Below are 18092 nucleotides of genomic sequence, written 5' to 3'. Positions count from 1 at the left end.
CAAAGAACATGGCACTTCCTTGGGACAACCATATGGGGAACTCCCAGTCCAAGGCTTGTGTGGCTGTAACCTGGAGGGAATGATGATTCCACCTCCATCATCTCAAGGGATCTCAGTGAAGGTTTCTAATTAGTGGCTGCCCCTAAGCTGACCATGTAGCTTCCTTTTAAGACCAAGCTAAAAGCCAGATGCTCCCAAGGATGTCGTTACCAAACTGCATCTGGATAGGGGTCCAAACTAGTCATTAGATATTTCCTGATAACATGGGTCAATCACCATTTGCTTGTGACATAAAATCTTCCTGCAGGGCTGATCTCCTGAGGGACTAAGCCAGTAGCTGTATGAAACAGCTGAGCTGTAGATCATGGAGCCCAGGAATGAGAGTCTTTGTGTCCCATCAGCTTGCTATCTCCTTAATCCCTTTTCAGGACTGCTTTATACACTGTATCTTATCTGGTTTGGGTCCTGACTTGGTTTTGTTCTCAGACAGTTCATCTAATCTAAGGCATTCAGGCAAATGGGGCAAGACACACGGCTGCCTGATCCTGGAACAAATTGATTTGCTGAACCCCACTCATGCTCACAAAAGTCTGTGCAAGAAAACAGATTTGCTAAAAAAAAAAATCATCCAAAACCAAACCAACCCAAAACCAAGACAAATAAAGTGCAATATTCTATTTTGTACTAAAACTTATTACAAAAGAAAGTGTGCTTACCATAACTGATCTAAACCTGTGTGTAAATAAAATGTAGAAAACCTGTATCTCGTTTTCATTAAAAGCTCATAGGAAACTATCATTTTGCTTCTTTATAACTGAACTCAGCAAAATGCCTTGACAGGAATGAAGATAGTGACCTCTGTATGTGAAGGAGTGGAACAGAAGGCTGTCAGTAGTAGAGTGTATATATGGAAATCCGAGGAAAAAAGGGTTTTCAAAAACTAGGTGAATGAAGGGGTGCTCAGGAGAACAATGCCCACTGAGTAAGAGTGCGTGGTTGCACATGGTTCGGCAGCAAGGCAACCTCCAGAACCCAAATTCCCCTTTGGCGCAGCACCCTGCACCCTGCAAGCTAACGGAGAGCCCCCACAAAAAGCCGCCGCTCCTTTCGGAGAATGGGGTCCCAGCAGACGCTGGGCTGTTCTCGGGACGGTGCAGTGCCACACTTCCCTCGCTCCCGGACCTAAAGCAGCCGCTGTGCCGGGAACGGCCGCTCTTCTCTCTCCGCCCTGCTCCTTTAGCTGCACACACCCACCGGTGGAAAGGGGCCAACGGGGCACTGCCCTCTGGCTACACTCCGGGAAATTCCCCGGCAGCTCCCGGCCGGGAATAAAAGCACGGGAGTGAAAGGGGGCCGCCTCGCCGGCTCCTGCACCCTCTCCGCCGCCAGCACCAGCCATGAACCCGCACCTCTCTCTCCTCCTCCTCCTGGCCGCCGCCGCTCTGTGCCAGGGTAAGCGACCGAGCCGCGGTTACCCATCTGTCCGCGGCCGGGCCTCGGCAGGGGTGCGCGGGGGGCCGGGCCCGTCCGGGGGCCGGGGGTTTCGGGGGACCCCGGAGCCGAGGCTCAGAAGGCTCCTCTCGCCTGCCAGGTGCGCCGCTGGCCGGGGAGCTGCGCTGCCGCTGCGTGCGGACCGTGTCCGAGATGATCCCGCCGCGGCGCCTGGCCCGCCTGGAGTTCCTCGCCGAGGGGCCGCACTGCGCAGTGCCCGAGGTCATGTAAGTGCCCGGCCCCGACCCCGACCCCGGCCCCGGCCCCGGCCCCGGCCCCGGCCCCGGCCCCGGCCCCGGCCTCACCCCCTCCCTGTCTCGCCCGCAGAGCCACGACGAAGCAGGGACTGACGATCTGTCTGGACCCCGTTGCTCCCTGGGTCAAGCTCCTGGTCACCAGGATCCTCCGTAGGTACGTGCCGGGCCAGCTGTCACCAGAGCTTGGGACCAAACTTACCTTCTTAAACACAAGAATAACGAGCCACATTCTGTTATTGATTCCTGTAAGGAAATCTGGTTAGTTACTCCAAAAATGTGTCCAGAAAGTGGCTTCTGTGCTGGGGAAGAGACAACCCAGCAGGCTGTCAGGGAGAGTATCCACAACAAATGCCTGATTAATTGCAAATCTAGCCACAGTGCGTTCCATCATCACCATCAGGCATCTTTTCCACACATCCTATGGGATTTATTATCTGGTGTATGCAAAAAAAAACTTATGGAAAAACTTCCTGGCGGGTTTTACAATTTGAATTCTGCCTATTGCAGTTCAGCCAACAAGCTGTGAGTGAGGAAAGGAACACCTCGGAATGAAGTTACCTGTTTGCCACAAGATCCCAGGAAACAGATGCTGTGAGGACACAATAGCTCAACTCTCTAGTTTTGATGGATTTGTAGATCAGATGTTCTATGTTTCATTCCCTCTCCTCATAGTTGTTATTGCCTAATCCTCTGTATGGTTTTATTGACTGAGACAAAATGATTGAATCCATTTGATAAGACAGTGGAAGCTTTGCTGGACACCTCTCAGCAGCCTTCTCAGAACTTGCTCCACCTTTGTGCAAACTCCTTCTTACCAAATTCTGTTTGCCAATAAATTCCTATAAAATATTAATATCTGAAAAGAAGATGAATGCATCATGAAGATGATTTTGTAAACGTCTGCAGAGAGTGTGACAGGAGAGGTTTGAATGGATTGTGCTGATATCCTTGCATCAGGAATAACAAGAGTGCTGGCTGGCACTTAACATTGCAGTGCCTGTCCAGGATTACATGGGAATAAAACCTGGTTCAGGCAAGAATGTTTTGCTGAATCTCTTTTTCCTACTCCAACTCTCCAGCCTCTAATACAGAATGCCTTGGACCTTTTTGCACAATGTGCTGTCTAATGAAATCACAAATTTTGCCCCTGAAGTCTTTTTCCCCTATTCAATACTTAGAAGGATTTAATAATTTCTATGAAATTGTGGGGGTTTGTGCCATGACTGGTTTGGGTTTTAACCAGATAATGTTGAGGTTGGTTAGCTGGTTTGTTTTTAAATGAGTTTACATTACAATATTTGGTATTTATTTACAAGATCTAAAGGAACAGTAAATGTTCTGGAGAGACTTAGACATTTTATGTCTACTTGTATGACACAGTGTCATGACTCATAAAGAATAACTAATATTCATTATTCTGCTTTGGAAAATTGTATGTAAAGAGGTGGATTTCTCATGATAATGTAGTGAAATATATAATGCAATAAAAATGTTTTCCTGTTGAAAAACATCCCGGGTTTTTGTGAATTCCATGTTAACTGGAGCTGTGTACCTGTGTCAGTTGGGCCAGTGGGATGCAGGGAAGCAGCAACCTCTGTGTACCCTGGGATTCCTGGACACACCTGCAGACCAGCTCTCTCTGAAGTGTCAGGGGCACTTTGTGCCAAGCAAACGTGTTTCTATATTCAGGGGCACATTACTTGAACCCTCTGATGTGAAGCTGATCTGAACTGCTGGTATGAAGAGACATTAACCCCAGGATGGATGGATGGAACCCAGGCACACCCCTGCAATCTGCAGGAATTTCCATTCTTGCTATTCTCCAGCCCACCTTGAAGTGGGCTGTGTTTAAAGTTAAACGCATTTTGCTGGGTGGGAAGGAGTTAACAGTGTTTGCTATGGTAGGAAACAGTAAAAGTTTGCAACAGTAAATTTGTTTCCAGAAGAGAAATGGTTCGGGTCCCAGCTGTAACAAGGATCTCTGGCTCTTCTGAAAGCCAAGAATCCCCTTGTCTGGATTCCTCAGTGCACATTTCCAGGACAAACAATCTCTTCTGTCACTAGGTACATGGTACTTGTTTAGTGACAAATCTAGTGAAATGAAATGAAATGAAATGAAATGAAATGAAATGAAATCCACATGAAATCCACATGAAATTCGACAAAACCTTATCTGAAAGCACACCCACATCGTGGCCTTGCTGACATGGGGCAGTCATGAGTGTTCTCCTGTGACACCTGAGGAAAGCTGGCTCATCCCCAGAACACGGGACAGACAAATGAAGGTAATGGAAATCTGTCTCCTTTACACACCTATGAGTGGAGAGCATGAAATGTTCTTCTGTTTCCTTGTGAATTTCCTTGCACATTTTTTTCCTTGCAAAAATAAAAAGGTGATTTTTTTCCCCTGCCATTTAAAGGTGACCTGAGACTGTTGCTCCCTCTTCAGAACCTTGAGAAAGTCCTGCCTGCCCTGGCCACCTCTCAGCAAACTCCAGTGTGTCTGCACACATGATGGCTTTCCCCCAGGGAATGGTGTCTGTCTGAAATGACCACATTGCCCTGTTACACCATGTCTGTCTCAGGAACAGCCCGGACAGCTTCACTTTACCAGAGCAGCAGACATTTGACAAAATCCCAGGGCAGATTTTTCACCTTCCCTGCCTAGTACACACCAAAGACCGTGACTAAAATACTAACAATAACCAGATTCTTTCAAAAACTGAAAAGTATAATTTACCAGCAGCAATAGATGCCTATTTAATATGCTCTTTTTGAAAGCCATGGCTCAGTAAAAACTTCTATACTTCTTCCCTTGTGCTCTGTGTCATATGTTTTTCTTCAGATGCAAGTTAATCAACTAAAACAGCAATGGAAGTATCTTGTGCAACTCTGGAATGTACTTTCAGCAGGAAAGTACATTGCCCAAGAAAAAATGCTAGTAAAACAGGACACATCAAAAGCCTCCCAGGTTTTTAAAGTCCTCATGAGGTCCGAGAATTGTTATCATCCGTTCTTTGAAATTGTCAAGATGGTAAGCATGAATAAAGTTAATCTTCACAGCACCCTAAGGCATTCACATAAGTGCCTGTAGATAAGTCAAATGTACAAAGTCACAGTAAGCCTATCATTGCAACTTAAAACTATGTTTTACACTTGAAATTGTTTGGGTTTTTGTTTTGTTTTTGTTTTGGTTGGCTGGTTTGGGTTTTTTGGTTGTTTGTATGTTTTTCGTCCTGGAATTGAAAAGAGAGTTTGGTTTCCATGTAAATTTCCAGCTTTGAGTAAATAGCATATTTTGTACTAACTGGTAATGAGCTTGATGAACTGAAAACACTTATAAAATATTTGAAGGAATGACTAGAAAATTACTTAGTTCTCAATAGCTGCAGACCATAGAGCCAAATGCTTTCTTGGAGAAAATAAACATGCTTACTCTGCAAGGGTAAAATTATGAAAATCAAAAATTATGATTGTCACCATCTGAATAACATGTCAGTCGTTTGTAAAGACCTCTCTAGGAAGGCAGGAAAAGTCCTTGAAAAGTATATTCCATTTAACATCAAAAATAGAGGAACACTTCTGCAAAAACCCAGCCAAACACCTTGTTCCGTGGACCTGAGCTCACTATTCTCTTCCATACAAAAACAGCACACTCAGAAGCTATCACCCTCCAAGACAGCAACAATTATTATAGAGCTTGGGGGTTTTCACCACTACTATTTGATTAAAGCGGCTGAACACATTTCAAATGAAGGCGCTACACTTAAAGGGTTTCAACAGAAATAAAAAGCAGATTCTTCTGCCCTCTGCAGAAACGGCTTGTCACGAAAAGGAAATAGCAGACAGGTTTTCTCAAAGCTCCCCTACGGACTGCGGAGATTTACCTTAAGGATGAGCTTCTCCCGCCCTCAGCTCCGCCCACCCCTCAGCCCCGCCCGTCCCTCAGCATCTCCCGTCCCTCAGCCGCCACCTGGATCTCTCGGTCTGTCCCCAAGCGACGTCGCTTCCACCTGTGGGGTCCGGCCGACATGGCTGCGGCCTCCTCAGGGCTCCTCATCCCGCTCCACGCTGCTGCTCCCGGCCTGGGCGCCGCTGAGGGGCTGGCGAACCTTCCTTCGCCTTCCTCCCGGCGCCCCGGGCCGGCTGCAGCGCCAGCAGCGCCCCTCGCAGCGCCGCCAGGTACGCGGCGCCCACCGGGGAGGTTTCCTGCTCGCTCCTTCCTCCTCACCCTCCTCGTCCCCCTCACGCTGAGGCGGAAAGCGCGCGGCGGGCAAAAAGGGCGGGAAACGCCTGAGGGGACGGCGAGGAGCATTTGATCAGCGTTTGGTGAGGGGACCGAACGTGGCACAAATGTCCTGGTTTTACTTTCAGAAGACGCAAAAGTTCAACCAGGGAAAAGTAGAGACTTTCAAATTTCAGGCACAAACTTTGTGCTGTTAAAAAAACCCCCAAAACCAAAACCGAAAAAACCAACCAGATTCAAAGAGTCGGTAGCTCTGCAGGTGTGGGACATTAATGCTACAGCGTGTCTAATTCCCACGAAGAATATGGTAATATTGCGAAGGTATAGAAGGGAATACCAACAATATGTGCATAACTCTTTGGAGTTTATGCAACTTTCAAGAGGCTTTGGAAAAATACACTTTCAATAAGGAAAATGCCACGATCTTAGAGAGGCTTATATAGGTGACATCAGCAATGCAACACGTTTGCTGAACTTTTAATATGAAAAGCACATTGAAAATTGTGACCTGACATAAATTTTCTGGGGCTTTTTTTAGTTATGTGACTGACATGGAGAGAAGTTAGTTTCTGGGATTGTCTACAAATGAGTGTTATCCCAAATCTTTAAATCATCTGGTGAGTGATCTATCAGAACCAAAGTCAGTTGAAGAATGGTTTGGCAAGTGACAAGAGGACAGACATAACAGGTATGGGGATTGCTGTGAACTTCGGTGTGGGTTTGATTTGTTTTAAATTCACAAAGACATCTTTTGTTGACTTCAGTAGCAGCGCTAATTTCATCTGCATACCCAAGTAAAAAAAAAAAATAAAGTGTTGGGTTTGTTTTGATGATTTGTTATCAGAGAAAAAGAACTTTAATGTGTGATTTTCTTCCCCCTCCCCCCCTTTAATAGAATAAGCTTTAAGGTGAGATCCTCATGAAGATCCCCTTACCACACAGAATTTGTAATGCATGCTTAGACTACACACTAGAATTCTTGGCAACATCTGTAATTCTTAATCATTCTTATAGAATAACCCAAAAGACAAGTTAAACCAAGTTATGTCAATCCAGCTTAAGAGAAGCTGAAAATCCCTGTTCTCTTGCCTAATGATGAAAACCAGTGAAAAAGTCAAAATAGCACACACTTCTGCAAATATCTGACAGAATTTGGAGACTGTCACTATATAGAAAGAATTGTTACTACTTCTAGTAGGAATAGTTATTATTGTCTATCACTTATTTTGTAATATGGAAACTGCTATTTCAGATAAATCGTATTGTTTCTACTTGAAAACAAGCATGAAAAATGGGTCTAAATGATCCAGTAATATTTGTGAATGGCATTATTAATGTTTATCGCTGTTTTTTCTGTTATTACTTTCTAAAATTATTGCTTTTCTAATGCTATTTTCACTGTTATTACTTTGTAAAAGCAGTACCAGAACCTTTGTGCCGCGTTCGGTCCCCTCACCAAACGCTGATCAAATGCTCCTCGCCGTCCCCTCAGGCGTTTCCCGCCCTTTTTGCCCGCCGCGCGCTTTCCGCCTCAGCGTGAGGGGGACGAGGAGGGTGAGGAGGAAGGAGCGAGCAGGAAACCTCCCCGGTGGGCGCCGCGTACCTGGCGGCGCTGCGAGGGGCGCTGCTGGCGCTGCAGCCGGCCCGGGGCGCCGGGAGGAAGGCGAAGGAAGGTTCGCCAGCCCCTCAGCGGCGCCCAGGCCGGGAGCAGCAGCGTGGAGCGGGATGAGGAGCCCTGAGGAGGCCGCAGCCATGTCGGCCGGACCCCACAGGTGGAAGCGGGGTCGCAACCGCGGGACGAGGGGAAGGGCCGGGACAAGCAGCCGAAGCGGGTGAGCGGTGGACGGGAGATGCTGAGGGACGGGCGGTGCTGAGGGGTGGGCGGACAATGGCGTGTTTTTATCCAGGGTATAATTTGATAAGAATAATATTTTAGAAAGGGCAAGCCATTAAAACCCAGCATGCACATTGTCTGTGGAAGCACCTGAGCCACAATGCTTTTGGAAACATTTAACTTGTCAGAATCCTTGCCAGGACCATAGCAGAATATGAAGCCTCACTAAGTTGACACATCCTTCCAAAGCTTTTCCCAGCTTTATAAAGGAATTTTCCCGCTGTCAGTAAGCTGGTGGGAGTGCTGTTATTTTGGCATGCTTTTTAAATGCTATTTCAGATCTTGGTTTGTTTGCTCCTTCCGCTCTGCACAGGCGATTTTTTTACTATAAAATCTGCCATTGAACATGACAGAAGTCACCAATATGCAAGCTGCAAGCGATTCCCTGAGTTTTCCCCTCAGAAAACACGGGGGTGCGGGGAATAACTATAAGGGGCAGCAGCGATGCGTGTCCGTGGAGCTCTGTGTCTACCCAACCCAAATTGCGACGGGAACAGCAGCTCACGGGAGCCAAAGGCTGCAGCCAAGCCCATGTTTGGGGCATCTTTTGCGCGGCTGCTGCTGTACCCTGAGGCTCCAAATCCCTGTCACGCAGATTCCTCAGCTCCCGCCGTCCCCGAGCTCCGCCCGCTCTGGCCGCGATCCCGGTGCCGGCGGTGGCCCCGCCTGCCGTCGCTTGGTTGCGGCGCCGCTTCCGTCGGTGGGGACCGACCGAAATGGCGGCGGCCGCCACAGCCTTGTCCCTCTCCTCCACCTCCTCTGCCGCGCTGCTGCGCCCGGGCTGGGCACCCCTGAGGCGGTGGCGAGCCCTCGCTCGCAGCGCCAGCAGCTTTCCCCGCAGCGCCGCCAGGTACCTTGCACCGATCGGGTCTTTTCCTCGTCATTCTCCTTCCTCCCTCTTTCTCATCCTCCTCATCCTCGTACCCCTCATGGCGCGGCGGGTCCAAAGGGCGGGAAACGCCTGAGGGATCAGCGGGCTCGGGCCCCCCGCGAACGCCCTTCGGGACGGATGCCCTCCGATCCCCGCTGAGTTCCGCGGTTCTTCCCGGGGAAACGGGGAAGAAGCAGCGGGAGAGCGGGGGGCGAGCGGGCCGTGGCCCTGGCCTTGGTGATACATTGGGGATTTAAGCGGTGCCCTTGAACTTGAAGAAACCCCTCGCGATGTGACCTTCCTGCCCCCTCCCTGAGGGGAGTCTGCGAGTTTGCTTGCTCCTGATACCTTAAAGAGCCTGTCAGGGGATTTATACAGAATTGCCGTGTATATTCATCATTTAGTGGCAAACAGGGCATGCTTTGTAGCACTGGGGATCGGTGTCCTGACAACACTCACCCCCTGCATTTAATTTATTGTGCTGTCTGCAAATGGATTCTGGTGTTGGTTTTGCAGCACTGCAGCTCTGAGCTCTTGCCTGGGTCTGCGTGGGAGGGTCTGTTTGAGCTCCTGCTTATGAACCTTTTCATGAACATGTAATTGTGTTAAGAACTGTCTGAAAACTGACTAGAGGTTCAGCACGTCACAAGTGCCAATGCTGAGAGCACTGTCTTTGTGATTTCAAGAATGAAAAGATCAGTGAGCTGAACAGCCATTGAAATAAGCATCTGACCCTTGAATGTTCTGTGTATTGAGTATTGATTCTGTCAGTTTTGGGAGAAACAGCTGTATTTCTGGACCAGTGCATATTCTACTTCTGTGCTACGTTGCTAGGAACTGTTTTTTCCAGTTCTGCAAAACGTAGATGTCCCTGCACTAATAATTTTCCACAGGTTTTTATGGGGTGTGGGACATGTCCTGTTGTGATGCTAGATGCGATCTCAGGCTTCTGGAGTACAAATTGATCTAAAATAGCAGTGCAGATCTTAGTTTGTGTCATGGCCTGCAAGTCACCGGGTTCATAAACAAGAAGAATTTTCTGTGGTAAATCCATGGTGGGTTCAGAGTAAGAGCATCCCTGGGTGGATGGGATAACAGTGGGACAGGATGGTGCAGTGACACATATTAAGTCTGTCATTTTAACTTGGTCATGAAATCTGTCACAAATCTATATTAAACCTGTCATTTGCCAACACCTGGTCAATGTTTTAATGTGTGTAAAATTTACAATAATAATTATTCATGACTTAGTTTCAATGTCTTGAATAGCCTGCTGCAGTGTAAGCTTTCTGTACAGGCAGTGATTTATTTGTTCATGCAGTTCTTGTGTGATATAGCCATCAAAGGACTTATCTAGGTTCTAAACCTAAGAAGCATCAACATATTTCAGTATTTGCTATTTTTATATTTTACAGATGTGAGAAGTGCTATGTACTGACTCCTTTCCCATCAGCTATGAAGTATGAGAACTACATCTTTGAGGCTTGGACAAAAAATTGTGAAAATAATGCTACGTCAAATCAATTTTTAGGGAAATTTGAGGAGGGAAATGGGTAAAGTAAAACTTAAGGGAGTAAGACCATCCTCATATTTTATTCCAAAACGCAGGAATTCATGTACATTTATATGGCTGGCTCTGTGTGTTGGGAAATGAGTTGTGGATGGTGAGCTTCTCTTCCAAGTGCACTGATGGCACATCCACACTCTTCAGGTAAGAGAGTGGATGTGGGCACACAGTTTGTGGAATTGGGAGTGGGGCTGTGGCTGAGCCTCATCCCCAATGGGCTCCAGCTGTGAGCAGCAGGTGATGGTAACGAGCCATGGAGTGCCCAGGGGCACTGACCAATCACCACAGGGAGCAGAGGGCACACAGGTGCAGTGCATAAACAAGAGGGTGTAAAAGGTTGAACAAGAAAGAGCAGAGGCTTGCAGCCTTCTGGAGTTGTGTGCTGTTACTCTGTGTAGGTAAGGGCATGGAGTCATCTGAAGAACTATGGTGTCACTGTGTATGGATGAGTGCTGAAAGCCTTCTGAAATTGTATGGTGATACTTTGTGTGTTGTGGTCATCTCAACTGTGACAAGTGGGAAAGCACTTCTTGTCCCGGGTAGGTTTGTAGTGTTTTAGTGTTTTTGAAGTAATAATTGAAGTACCACTACATGAATCAAAACATTTGGGAGTGTTGAAAATGGTAGAGTACACACTTGAATGTGCCTTCTTCCTGATGCAATTTTAGCCCTAAGTACTGTGTACCTTTTTATCTTTGTAGTGATGAAGCAGCTGTTATCTCAGGGACGAGGCTTGCACACCAGGTTTTGAAAGAAGTTCGAAGGGACGTGGAAATGTGGATATCTGCTGGCAACCAGAGGCCTCACCTCACTGTCATATTGGTAGGAGACAATCCAGCCAGTCACATCTATGTCAGGAACAAGATAAAGGCAGCTGCAGCTGTGGGTATGTCATATGAGTGTTCCTTTAGTAAGCTTTAAAGAGAAAAAAATAAAGCAGGAGGAATCCCCTTAGTGTCTTAATTTTGCACCAATTTCTTCCACATGTTTTCTGATGCACCTAAGGAATTGCATGGATGTATGGAGAAAGTAGTTTTAATGTGATTTGAATGGGTGCTGAAAGTTTCATTTTGTGTTTGGAGACAGTTCTTAAGAATCAGACTGATTTTTGGACTAAATGACTAAGCTGATCACTCTGTATTCTTATTCTGATGTGTCCTCTGTCTTTTGTTTTTATCAGGCATTTCTAGTGAGATCATACTGAGGCCTAAAGACATTTCACAGGAAGAGCTCTTGGATATGACAGCAAAACTCAACAAGGATTCCAGAGTTAGTGGCTTATTAGTTCAGCTGCCTCTCCCAGGTGTGTGACATCTTTGTCCCACTCCTCATATTACATAGTCCATTTAAGAGGAAAGAGTTGAATAGTTTTGGGTTGCAAGTGTACCTTAGGGCCATAAGAAAGTCTTGAAAGAGGATCTGCATAAGGAAGGGTAGGGTGAGGTGTTTTTTGTTGAGTATGCAGCTCATTTTAAAGAAAATACTGCCATATGCAATACTTGTCTTTTTTTAATGATCTATCACAGGGGTGTTTCAAGGCATTTCACTTAATTTATCCAGTTTAATCTTCTTTATTTTTTTGCGATTGTTGCACTGATTTGCCTTGAATTTTATGCTTTCATTCTCTATATCATGCAGCATTATGATATATAGCAGGTGATGCTATAGCCTTTCTCATAGCGATTCCAGGTTTTGCCTTAAACATTCAACATTTGTTTTCATTGTTGGCCCTAATGTTCCAGGTGAGCATTGTGCTAAAAAGCCTTGACTAAATTTTTGGGGTTTTATTTACCTTCTTTTAATTTATAATAAAATATCACTGAAATATCCCTGGGGAGTAGTTGGCCAAGTGGTATTTTTGCAGGGATGAAACTTGCAGAGAAATAAAGAACTAAACTGAAAATGTTTTTTATCTATAAAACAGCCAAACTGAGTGTTATGAAGGAAAAAATGCTTTGGCTGTATTTGTAATAAACAGCAGTGCTCATGGTGAGGAGGGTTTGCACTTGGCGGTACACGAAAGCTGCCCAAAATGCGCCATGTAGTGAAATAAGTTCGCCACAAGGTGGGAGAATAACACAAATCAGGAGCCACGTCCTGGCCTTCAAGGTAGGAGCTGATGGAATGTGGACAGTTTCCTTTGGAGGAGCATCTTTCCCAGTGACAGAGATTTGCAGCAGCAGGTGATGTATTTACCAGAGTTTAATTGCAGCCATGAGAACTGTAGAAGATGAAGCACCAGCAGCTTGGGGATGGGATTCATCCTGTCTGATGCCTGTAGCAAAGGAAGCAGGCTTGTACACTGGACTCCCAGTGTTCCCTAAAAATGAGAGGTGTCATGTGTCTTGCTGGTGAGGGTACTCAGGGGAATGGCTAGGTACCACTCATAGAAATGCATTTATCAGGAGAATCAGGTTGCTAAAGTCTGCTTTCATCAGTGCACAGTTCAGAACTTCTTTTAGTCTCAAAATATAGTGAGTTTAAACCTGGTCAATGTGAGGAAAGAAAAAAGCATGATGATAATTCTAGCTGTGTCAGTTGAACTGTTTGATGCTTCTGTGCTGAAATGCTCAAGTCCTTAAGTAAGGATTAATCCTAAAATTGTTTGGAGATTCCTGCCCAGTGACACAATAACTACATGAAGATTAATTAGCCTCCCTCCAACCTATCACACAGGCATAGCTGTTGCTTGTGGTAGGAAAAGCTTTAGAACAATTTAATCCATAGCAGAACTTTGTCAATATTGCAGTGTCTGTATAGTAAAGTAAAATGTGCAATTTGTCATGAACTGGAAATATTCAGTAAGCTCTTGCTGTGTTAAGTAGTTTTTTTTTTTCTTGAAGGAACTTAATAAACTAAAGGGTTAAAAGCTAAGTTAGCTCGTTTTCCAAATTTTATCTTTATAGTGACTAAGATGTAATGGAAGGAGACAATGCTCAGAAGTTGTGAAACTGTCAGTGGAGGCTGCTTATTCCAGAACTGAGGTTGTGGTGTGGGGTTTGGGACTTTTTTGCAATAAACTACATAAGGTGTGGCTTTTGATCAATTTTGGGTTAAAAAAGGAATCAGAAATAGCTTTGTTCTGTTGCACTATTGTAAGCTGGGGCAATTTAACTTTGAGGATTGTAATCTTTGCCTCAGGAGAAATTCTTTTCTGTGCACTTTTGAGTGCATTTCTTGTGATAGTTTTCTAGAAATTTTCCTTTTTTATTGGTTTGAGTTGCCTGGGAGAGGGCCACAAAATATTAATGTATTTGGGACAGAAGATGAAAATCCATGCAGTATTTTTTTCAAATGCCTTTTGTGCTATGTTATTATTTTCAATACTCTTCCCTTTTGAAAAGCAGCCTTTATTTTCCATGTCCTAGCACCAGAGGCAGTTGTTGTGTAAATAGGAGTTTCTCTGTGGGCAAATGCTTGGCCAGTGATGCCCAGTGTAGTCCTGCAAGTTCAGCCAAAAAGGGAGAGGAGGAGTGCAGGGAGTAACTTGGCATGGGGAGTGGCTTGTAATGACAGCAAGGAAATTTGTATGGGTATCAGCTCATGTTTTATGAGACTGACAGTAAGATAATTAAGAAATTATTTTGTTCCTCTGGAAATTAAGGCATGTGGGAGCTTCTTCTCTGGCTCACAGCTCACTTGTCCCCAGCTGTGCAGCAGCATTTCCTCCCAGTACTGTAAACCCTGTTCTGGAATTCTGCAAATCAATTTTGAGTGTTGAAAATATCCATGTAAGGCATGATTTTTTTTTTTTCCTTTAACATAATTGTGTCCATTACCTGTCAGGTTTTGGGAAGCTAAAGACAGACTGTGTGGAGGAGGTGTTTTTCAGAGCAGTGTTCTGCTCATCCTAGGCACAAGGAAAAAGCATGGCTGCCAAGTTTGTGTTGGAAAAACAACTGACTTGCTTAAGGGTAACAAGTTCTTTTGCAAAAGTCATTTAATAGGTTACTCCAAGTTTCTTCCTTGGTTTTGTTTTCCTTTTTAATTCCCAAGTTGACATGAAAACAGGGTTATGGTTGCTTTCAGTCTCTGTGAGGCAAGTTTCAGTTCTGGGAGACTCTTTCATCAATGTACTTAATATCTTAATTTCTGCAGTCTTTTCTCATTAGGATTCAAAAGCAAACTTGCTCTCATCATAAAGTGGAGAATTAAACTGTAAATCTTAGCAGCCTGGTTTATCTGTGGGGGTTTTCTAATTGGAAATCTTACAACAGGAGATTAGTATGGTTTAAGTTCTACAGCATGCTTATCTTTTAATTATCTACCTCCTTTTAATGGAAAACCACAAAACCCTACTAAATTAAAACATCCTGTTTAGGTCTTTAAAATATTTTACTGGCAACATCTGAATTTCCTTGTTGATGCTTATTTTCCTTTATTTGGTTTTTTTAAACCTCCTGTAGTGCGCTCTGACTTGGACACTGGGACATTTTGCCACACAGTTGCAGGATTCTGTTCAGGTTGTGAGTCATGTAAGGGATGCAAAAAGCAATTGCTCTGAGATGGAAATGATAAACCCTCAGCCTACTTGTCAGGTTTAGGGGAAAGTACTTTGGTTCACTCTTGCTGGTGCTGGGGAGGAACAACCAAATTCCCAGGAGGTTCAGTAACAAACTGGTCATTAACTCATAGAGGGTCAGTGGCTCTTGCCCCATCTACCTGCTCTGGGGTTCAGCTTGCCTTTCTCCCCGACAAAAGCTTTCAGCAGGTCTGGGTTACTGCAGGCCCTGGGTCAGTCAGTGCCATTATGGGGCTCTCAGCAGGCCTTGGGTCAGTCATTAAGCCCAGTTTGCTTTTTGGATTAGTATGGGATGTTTTGTGGAGCTGTTCCTCTGTGGTGTTATGTATTCCAGGTTTATGCTTGGGTTTGTAACTCTGCAGGAAGAGCTCTGGCAAACACTTTTTTTCCATAATCAGTACTAATGTTTATGCTGTGTAAGCTTTAAGCAGTTACAGAACTGTCTTGTATCAGTGCAAATGAAAAATATTTAGTATGAGTACATATGAATACAAAATTTGTGCAGGCAATGCCATTTAAGCCATATTTAATGTTTTGAGATCACCAATATCAAACAGTTTGGTGTCTTCTTGGTTTTTTTCATGAAGTACACTATGTTTTGGTCCTACTGATGAACAGTTGACTAAAAAAAAGCATTGTTGGAATAGGAAAGCTAGACCTTCAAAGTTCTTCAGCTTGAGATTTCCATTGATTTGTTTAAAAATTAGCTCATGTGTCCTCTGTGGGCTTAGAAACCAGAAAAATGCATGTAACTGTTCTCCTGTGGTTTGCTGGGTATTGTACTCATATTGCTGTTATTATATTTCTAGAGTCCCATACCTTATGAGCAGTTCTTCTCAGCAGTGTTGTTTGTTCCTTCACAGTCAGGGCTCCTCCAAGGCTCTCCCTGATTGGAAAGCCCACCCCCTTTTATCCCAGTTGCCTTCATGAGCCACAGCTGCTGCCCAGTTAAGGACATCACAGCTGTAGCTCATTTAGAACAACTAGGATTGGGGCACAGCCACTTACATAGTACATATATTTTACAAGGACTCCTACTACAGTTGGACTTTTTGAGTCATTCCATGTTTTAAGAATTCTATGTTGCAGAAATGACTTCCTTGAATATTTCCTCTAATAGTTACTGTCCTCATTCTCAGCTGCATACTGGGTCTGTTGTATCAACACTGTAACAAATGGCTTAACCTAATCTTCAGTAAAGTGTTTGTTTGAAAAGGTAAAGCTGCCTTTAGGGGCAGTGTAGCTGGTTCAATCAAGAGCAGTAATTGATTACCCTGGCCAGGTTCTGGGCTGTGATGATGCATTGATGGCACCTGACAAGGGAAGGAGCTGTAGCTGAGGGCTGTGTGTCTCCTAGATCACATAGATGAGCGGACAGTCTGCAATGCCATCGCCCCTGAGAAGGATGTGGATGGGTTCCATATCATGAACATTGGGCGGCTGTGTCTGGATCAGCCTTCCATAATCCCTGCCACCGCTGCTGCTGTCTGGGAGATCATCAAACGGACAGGTAAGAGACTCTCCTCTCCTGGAACTCTTCTTGTCCTGGGAGGTGACCAAGGGATCAACTCAGGTGTGAGCTAAAAGGTCAGGGTTCTCTAAATGCGTTGGGCTGATTGAAGAACGAACATTTAGAGTATTAATCTGAATAAGGAGCTGCCAAGTAGATGGCAACTTGTGCCATTAGCACAGCTATTATTTAAGTGTAGACAGTAGTATTTGGTGGAACACTTCAGTAACTTTCTGGGTTTTGTAGTTTTGCAGGAAATTTTTGGTGCTGTTGTTGTTCTATTTGTCAAATAAAAGATGGGATGTGTAAGCTCTTGTAGAGAAAGGAGAAAAACAAGAACCAAAAATGGGAGCACTTAATTCAGTACTGGAAGGGGGAAAAATGCATATGTTTTCAATAGTTGTAATTTTTTATTTACAATGTACATGTCCTTACTGGTAGACATTCTGTTGTGGCTGGACTGAGGAAATTAAGTCCTTGCTAAGGGTGATTCAGGTACCCTGAATGAGCTCTCAGTTTTCTTTCTCTGAGGTGAAAGCTGAAAGTTTTGTGGATTCATCCCTCAAATTCAGCCTTGTGGATTTTCAAGTCGTGTTGATGTCAGCAATCCACAACCATAAATAATTCTGTTGTGGGGATTGAGAAGAAGGGTTTAGATATATCAAAATACTGGAAAATAATTTTTTACTCTTTTTTCCCCTGCAAGGAATACAAACATTTGGAAAAAATGTTCTTGTAGCTGGAAGATCCAAAAATGTTGGAATGCCTATTTCAATGCTTTTACATACTGATGGAGAGCATGAAAGGCCTGGAGGTAAGTCCAGGAATGTTATCCCAATGTTTTCATTTGTGAAGTCCTGAAAATAAAGCTGGCTAGAGGACTCAGATTTAAGAGCAAGCTTTCCACACTTTTGAATACTTTTGACCAGACCAAGAAAATAAATTTGCTCACACATTTCCTGCCTTATTCTCAGGAGAGCAGTTTCTGGACTTGACTTTTTCTGGTGTTAAGTTATCACTTCTTCCTCCATTTGAAACAGCTACTATTTCAAGTGATCCTTGAGCGAAGCCTTGAAGAGCTGCAGAGGCTCCCGTGATGTTTTTACAATGTAGCTGTTTATATGCTTTACCCTCATGCTTGTTCAATATTGATTTTGTTGGTCATGCACCAGTGAGCACACATGTACACATATGCCTACATGTACACACACAGATTTAAGTATGAATAAACAAAAAATTGTGGCATGACCCTTGAGTTGTGCTATGTCAGTGAGGTGTTGCTTATAAAAGTACCTGAATGACCAACCAAGGAACTCTACAGCGTGAGTACCATGATTACTTGTTGGCCTGGGGGATGTTTCTGCAGTGCAGTTTATATCGCCCTGGAAATTGAGTGCTGTGGTGGAAATATTTTTAAGGAATCCTAATTACAGAAGCCTACATGTGCTGCTATAATGGTGCTGTAGAAATTAAAACAAATATAGCTTAGATAGAATGCTGCCCTTTTGCTGCTTCATTTTGATGTTAGAAACTGCTGTGGTGGTATCCACAAATGAGGTGAACGTGGACATTTAATTCCAGGCCTGTTTAATTGGAGCGGAGTGAAATCTGTTATTAATATAATAAAACACTAAAAGCTTTATACTAATCATAGAGTTGTTTTTTCCATTCAGCCTCTGTGGGAAAGTTGCTATTTGGAACTTCTCTCAGTGCCTGGATTGTAATTACCATTGC

General features: G+C 44.4%; 2 protein-coding genes across 5 annotated transcripts in view; both read left to right on the top strand.

The window, feature by feature from the left end:
- Positions 1 to 1384: 1384 nt before the first annotated feature.
- LOC132072624 (interleukin-8-like) lies at positions 1385 to 3258 on the top strand. The gene is made up of 4 exons (XM_059471063.1): positions 1385 to 1452; positions 1592 to 1718; positions 1819 to 1902; positions 2256 to 3258. The coding sequence occupies exons 1-4, from the start codon at positions 1398 to 1400 to the stop codon at positions 2272 to 2274; spliced, it is 285 nt and encodes a 94-aa protein (XP_059327046.1). The 5' UTR covers positions 1385 to 1397; the 3' UTR covers positions 2275 to 3258.
- Positions 3259 to 8603: 5345 nt separating this feature from the next.
- LOC132072633 (bifunctional methylenetetrahydrofolate dehydrogenase/cyclohydrolase 2, mitochondrial) overlaps positions 8604 to 18092 on the top strand; it is a 35096-nt gene continuing 25607 nt past the window's right edge. For 2 of the 4 annotated variants that reach the window (XM_059471080.1, XM_059471076.1), the window contains exons 1-5: positions 8604 to 8738; positions 11028 to 11212; positions 11507 to 11629; positions 16206 to 16358; positions 17065 to 17172. In XM_059471080.1, the coding sequence (XP_059327063.1) occupies positions 8605 to 8738; positions 11028 to 11212; positions 11507 to 11629; positions 16206 to 16358; positions 17065 to 17172 (703 nt within the window). In that variant the 5' untranslated portion in view covers position 8604. Of the gene's footprint in view, positions 8739 to 10177; positions 10471 to 10642; positions 10725 to 11027; positions 11213 to 11506; positions 11630 to 16205; positions 16359 to 17064; positions 17173 to 18092 lie in introns of those variants that run through there. The other 2 variants (XM_059471078.1, XM_059471079.1) reach the window with 2 other exon arrangements.

Source organism: Ammospiza nelsoni, chromosome 4, assembly GCF_027579445.1.
Source record: "Ammospiza nelsoni isolate bAmmNel1 chromosome 4, bAmmNel1.pri, whole genome shotgun sequence".
Classification (NCBI taxonomy): Eukaryota; Metazoa; Chordata; class Aves; order Passeriformes; family Passerellidae; genus Ammospiza; species Ammospiza nelsoni.
This window is presented reverse-complemented; position numbering and strand designations above follow the sequence as displayed.

Bases quoted from the DNA above. Each gene is read 5' to 3' on its own strand.
- LOC132072624 (XM_059471063.1), top strand. From the start codon at position 1,398: ATGAACCCGCACCTCTCTCTCCTCCTCCTCCTGGCCGCCGCCGCTCTG. The intron at 1,453-1,591 runs GTAAGCGACCGA...CTCGCCTGCCAG, and splicing joins CGCCGCCGCTCTGTGCCAGG to GTGCGCCGCTGGCCGGGGAG. The intron at 1,719-1,818 runs GTAAGTGCCCGG...TCTCGCCCGCAG, and splicing joins TGCGCAGTGCCCGAGGTCAT to AGCCACGACGAAGCAGGGAC.